The sequence below is a fragment of the Gavialis gangeticus genome, unplaced genomic scaffold (genome assembly GCF_001723915.1).
Source record: "Gavialis gangeticus isolate Ggan-Ray unplaced genomic scaffold, GavGan_comp1, whole genome shotgun sequence".
NCBI lineage: Eukaryota > Metazoa > Chordata > Crocodylia > Gavialidae > Gavialis > Gavialis gangeticus.
The window spans coordinates 63550317-63555988 of record NW_017729032.1 but is presented as its reverse complement, the minus strand read 5'-3'; the positions used below and the strand labels follow the sequence as shown (position 1 = coordinate 63555988).

Below are 5672 nucleotides of genomic sequence, written 5' to 3'. Positions count from 1 at the left end.
TTTTTTTTTTTTTTTGGAATGACTTTCATTTTGGAGAGCATGACCTTGCATTCTTTGCATTTAGAGTACATTTACATTCTCCTTTAGCAGAGGGTCACATGCAGTGGAAATGTGTGAAAATAGAAGCGAGTTCTGTGCCAGTAATTTACAGATTTATATCAAGTGCCCAAAATTTTGGGAAATTCTTTGGCTTTTATTAAGGATTTTAGGATCTGGGATTATCAGTGAATTGTTTCAGCCTTTGGAAGCTATGTGTGTGTTTGTGTGTTAATTCAGATTCCAGGAGTTAAAGTTGCTAAGCAACCAAGGCCTGCAAACAAGCCATATAGTAGATTGTATTTACAACTCTGTTGTCTGGGAATCCTCTCTCTGCTCCACGATTTGCCTTAAGCAGGCACTGAGATCACTAAACGGTACTAACAGTGGTTTGCAGTTCAAGAATAATCTGATTTGGATGACATAGGGCAGAGTGTTAAGAACTCTGAGACAGATATGAGCAATCAAGATGTGGTTGTTTTGAATGTGGGAGGCATGACATTTACAACATGGGCTTCCACCCTGCAGCAGTTCCCAGAATCTAGGTTGGCACGGATGTTGAATGGCAGTGACCGTGATTTCAGGCTGATGAATGGGCAGTTCTTTGTGGATAGAGATGGAGTTCTGTTTAGTTACATCTTGGACTTCTTGAGGACTCTTCAGCTGTTACTGCCCACTAACTTCTCAGACTATCAGAGGCTACAAAGAGAAGCCGACTTCTATGAACTCAGCTCCTTGGCTGATATCCTGAGCCAGGAAAACTTGCTAAAGCCAAGACTGGAGATATTGGAAGTTCGCTTCTTGCTCCAGGAAACTCAGGCTTTTATACGGATCTTTGGTTCTTGCAGCAGCACTATTGAAGAACTGGCTGGACGGATCAGTATGTTTACAGAGCAGCAATTGGGACAGGGCTGGCACAATAACTCTTTCCCTTCCCAGAAGCCCCTAAATCCAGTTCCTCTGGAAAGACCTTCTCATCATGACCTGGTTTTTCAATGTGGCACAGACTATTCTGTTGCTGACCAGCTTGTGGCAAGGTATTCTTCTTGGCATGGCTCCTTAGCATGTTCACGAAATACATGCTAGTAAAACTTTTTAAAAAATAGACTATCGGATAAGCATCTGAAAGCTCAGAGATCAGTTTTCTTTCTATCTTCCTGGTTTATGTGAGCTTCTCCCAATACTGACATGTCTTTGATTTGTAATTTCTGATGTACTGATCTGCACTATTTGGTAATTTTTCTTGAAAAATAACAACTGACATTTTAATTTGTTTCTCTAATTAATTTGATAGTTTACCTCGTCGTTAATATAGAAAGAATGAGGAATGTGACTGATTCAGTGAGAGGCTTAAGAATGCTGGTAATGCCACTAGATTTTAAAGACTGGAAGCCATTGAAAAGCATGAAGTTAAAAACAGTATGGGATAGAACTATTTGCCAATATTTAATTCTCTGGCTAGTTCTCATGTCCTTTAAACAATTTCTTTGGTGTTCTGGTATTCTAAAGATCATCTGTCAGAATGCATTTGCTGTTTGTGTAGTTAGTCATCATAATGCGATTGAAAATTTAAGTAAATCACTGAAGATGTTCCCTGTTGGTTGAAATGATTTAGTGATCATGGGGAGAGAAATACCATGATTTCTCATAGGAGAGTTTTGTTAACTTAGGAGGCAGGTTACAGTTTTAATGAGGAAACAAGAAAACTGACTTGTCTCCTCAATGTGGTTGCTAAGAGTCTTTTGATGTGGTCTAGTACAAGTTTTGAAAACTACAAAATGAGTTTAAGTTAACACATGCTTCTCAGCACAAGGGGGTAGCATCTTTAGTGCCTGTAACCCACAAGCTTGGAAAATAGAAGTAAATGGAGAATTTGCCCACAAGAGTTCATCCAAGATAAATATGGAATAAGCTGTTGGGGAAATGGAAGTAAAACGGCTACAAACATATTAGTCCTCTACACTTCCTTGTGGAGAAAGAGAGAACTAAATGAGAAAAGGGCATGAAAAACAAAAGTAGAATTGAGATACCAAACTTCTCTATTCCAAAACTGTAGAGTTTATGTTCTACAACAAAAACTCTGTGGCTGATGTTCTTGAAGCTTAGAAGCCTGGTCCTGTTTTTTATTAAAATCAGTGGCAAATCACTGACTTCTTTGCTAGTAGCATCAGGCTCTAATTATTTAATTGTATAATGGCTTTTAGAAACTCTTAATAGACAACTCTGTTATATAACTAGACTGTCTCTGTACAAGAAAATTAGAATCTCGCATGTTGTCTTCCCTGGCTTTAGGAACATCTGAAATTATATAGAAACTTCACTGGAATTACTTCAGTCGGGTTGTTCTCTATGAACTAAACAATCCAAGGAATGCTGGGTTAAACACTTTTTCATTGAGGTTAATTGAGTAAATGCAAGTAGAATTTGGCTGTCTCACATAGCATTTGTGAGATGTCACTTATGCCATACCTTTATACTTTATTATCATTTTAATGGAGGTTTTCTTTTTTAAGTTATGGTAACTTTAAAATGAGAAGTGTTCTTTCCTCTAATCTTTTCTCTCTTGACTTTGTTAAACTTGTTTCTTTTGCAATTGAATAAAAAGTAGATTAATCAGACAAGTCAACTTTTTTACTATTGTCTACTTCATTTCTATTTCATCAAGCTTTTCTTTATGGTGGCATGGATTCTGTTTATCTTTTAACAGCCTTTGTGGACCTTTGTACTTCATGAACTATAGAGCAGTTAGTTCTGTCTGTCAGTTTATGGTCCTCTTGTAACAATATTTTTACCTGACTTTTCCTTGAAGTGTCTGCATTTTAAAAACTGTACCTTTATACTTAATAAAATCACTTGCTTTAATGTGAAAATCATTTTCATAGTTACCATAAAAGCCATCATACAAGACAATTTGACAGGAAATGTCACCTTTTGTGAGAGAGTGCTGCTATTGGGGGGGAAAAACTCAGTTTCACAGGCCTTGCCCTAGTCTGAGGATTCTTATCTGAGTTGTAGCATGATATGAATCATGTATTCAGTTCTCCATTAAATGAAAAATAGAGGGTTTTTTTATTTTGTAAAGTAACTGGACAAACTGAAAAATACCCATGTTCTGAGGGAAGGAATATTTTTTTTTCCTCAAAACATATTAACGCCAAATATTGTGTAGATGTACAGTGGCTAGTTGTGGTGAATTTCATCATTTGAGAGTTTGGCCTGTTATACTTTTTTCATTCTGCAAGAAGTCTTACCACAACTACATTTTCTCTCACTTTAGGTATGTTTCCATAAAACCTGATGCTAGGAAGCTGATTAACGGAACTAATGTATTAGGCCTGCTTGTTGACACTTTACTTAAAGAAGGATTTCATCTGGTAAGCACCAGAACTGTCTCCAATGAAGAAAAAGTTGAATGCTACAGCTTTGAAAGGATGAAGAGAGCAGAAGGCCTTGCTGTTGCTGTCAGCCAAAACCCAGAAAGTGCTGGTATAGCACAGATAAAGAGAAGCCAAGTGCAGAAACGGAAATAAAATCTCTTCTTTAGCTTTGCTACTACCCTTTTAAAAAAGGGGGGGGGTGTTTATGTGTGTGTGCGCGCATTAAGAATAATTCTTTTACTATTTAGGGAGGTAACAAAACACATAGATATTCTGGAGGGAGGGGAAAAGTAGTTTTCTTTCTTTTTCCTTTTTCAGCAGAGACTATCAGCTGTAAAGAAACTTTTAAATATGACAATAGCAGGAGAACTAATAATAGACAGCTTCAACAGAATCACTTTTTTTTCCTTTACAGCATGATATATAAATGTTTGGAGAAATGTAAATCTAAGTGATCTATTCTAAAAAAATTAGATAATCTAATCTGAACGATATTTCTGCCTGCAAAAAGAACATCCATGTTGCTACGCATTTTTACAAACATTTTTGCAGTTAGTTGAAATCAGTGTAATTGTGACATTGTAAATGATGCCCTAGTCCCACTTCTAGTATGTGGCGTAGTAAAACCACCACTGACAGGTTATATACAATATCTTCGCTCTGGATAGTGCCTCAAAAGGAGCTATTAATCTCTTCCAGTACCGTGAGCTTATTTATTATGGTCATACTGAAAAATGCCTGCCAGGTAATGTATGGAAGGCTCTGATAGAAGATCAATTAATTAGCTTTCCATATATAAAAGGGAAGAAAACAAGACCACATAGCTCTTCAGAAGGAGGCAAGCTAGAATAATTACACAAGTAAAATAATTCAAAGACCTTTTTGGTACCTACAAAGGGTAAAACATTGTTTTTACTAAGTTACCTTCACCGGTTTTTACTTCTTCACTTTCCAGGGCAACAAGGGATCAGATTATATCAGAATTTAGCCTCTTGTAGCTTTTAATTTATGATGGCATGTGATAGCCCTGGGATTGCAAGACAGTGACAGGTTCTGCGTCCATCTGTTTCGCCCACCTTCGTGAAATGGCTATCATGTATAATTAGTGACACTGCCCCTTTAATTCTCCCTCTCTGATGTATACCTGTGTCATGGGATGTGTGCAAAGGTGGATGATTTGCTAAGGATTTCATATTTTTATGACAGTGATGTGAAAGAGATGCATCATGGAAAAGGATCCAGCCCAGTAAGTCGCTACAGCTAAGAGGAGAAGGTTATCAAGTCTAAGAAATCAAAGACTATGTTGGATGGTCATGTCTAGCTGTTTCCTTTTAATATAAGGTTTCCTGAAGACTGCAACCAATACTTTTGAATATTAAATTAACTTTCTCATAGACATAACCATGTAAGAGGCCCAGTAACAATATCAAGATATATAGAAGGCATACACAGCAATCCCTCATGGGGGAGAAAAAAAGAAATGGATTTAAGATGGTATTTGAGCATTATAATCAAAACAGTACCTTTATAAATGGCAACCAAGTATTAACTGAGATGTCACTTCATAACTTGTGTGATGGAAAATACAATGCTGATTCACTTACTGGAGAAACCCTAGTAATATTTTATTATTTTATGTCATTTTGAAAAAATAAAGGCAAGCTATGAAGCGGTCCTTTTGCCTGCTCCCTTCTGGATTCTTATCCTAGTTCTTGACCCACTTTTCCATGATCCAAAGAGTTCAGTTTAAAGTATGCAGTAGCTGTTTTCCTAATGCAGCTTTTTGGCTAGTGATAGTGTTCTGAGGCTTGTGAATATTTCTGTGAACCTCTCATAGCAGTTGAGTTTTGTTCAGTACAAACTTAGTATTGTGTACACGTCCGGCATGTCTACATGTGCACTTTAATGTGCAACAGCCTATTTTAATGCACATTAAATTGCAGCTTCATTAAAATAGGGTACTGCAAATTAAATGTCATTTGAAAACTATGCTTTTTAGTTAATGTGCATTAAAACAGGGTAATGTGCATTTTCCTAGTACCTCACAGTGGAGGTACTAAATTTAATATGCATTAACTAAAGTGTGTTAATGTATGTATAGATGCGCCCAGTGTCTCGCATACAAGGGAGCATGGTAATGAAGGTTGGAAGCTTGCAGGTGAGAAGCGGGTCTACTTCACAGGGTCAGAATTAAGAACATGTTTAAAAATTTGTTAAATGAAGATCTTTGTATGTTTCAATTATTGCTTACTCTTACTC

The 5672-nt window shown here is 36.8% G+C and overlaps 1 protein-coding gene across 1 annotated transcript; it reads left to right on the top strand.

The window, feature by feature from the left end:
• Window positions 1-6: 6 nt before the first annotated feature.
• KCNRG (potassium channel regulator) lies at window positions 7-5470 on the top strand. Its single transcript, XM_019525033.1, has 2 exons — window positions 7-1073; window positions 3314-5470. The coding sequence occupies exons 1-2, from the start codon at window positions 493-495 to the stop codon at window positions 3564-3566; spliced, it is 834 nt and encodes a 277-aa protein (XP_019380578.1). The 5' UTR covers window positions 7-492; the 3' UTR covers window positions 3567-5470.
• Window positions 5471-5672: the final 202 nt, after the last annotated feature.

Coding starts and splice junctions, on each gene's coding strand:
- KCNRG (XM_019525033.1), top strand. CDS start 493: ATGAGCAATCAAGATGTGGTTGTTTTGAATGTGGGAGGCATGACATTT. Junction 1,074..3,313: donor GCTGACCAGCTTGTGGCAAG/GTATTCTTCTTG, acceptor CTCTCACTTTAG/GTATGTTTCCATAAAACCTG.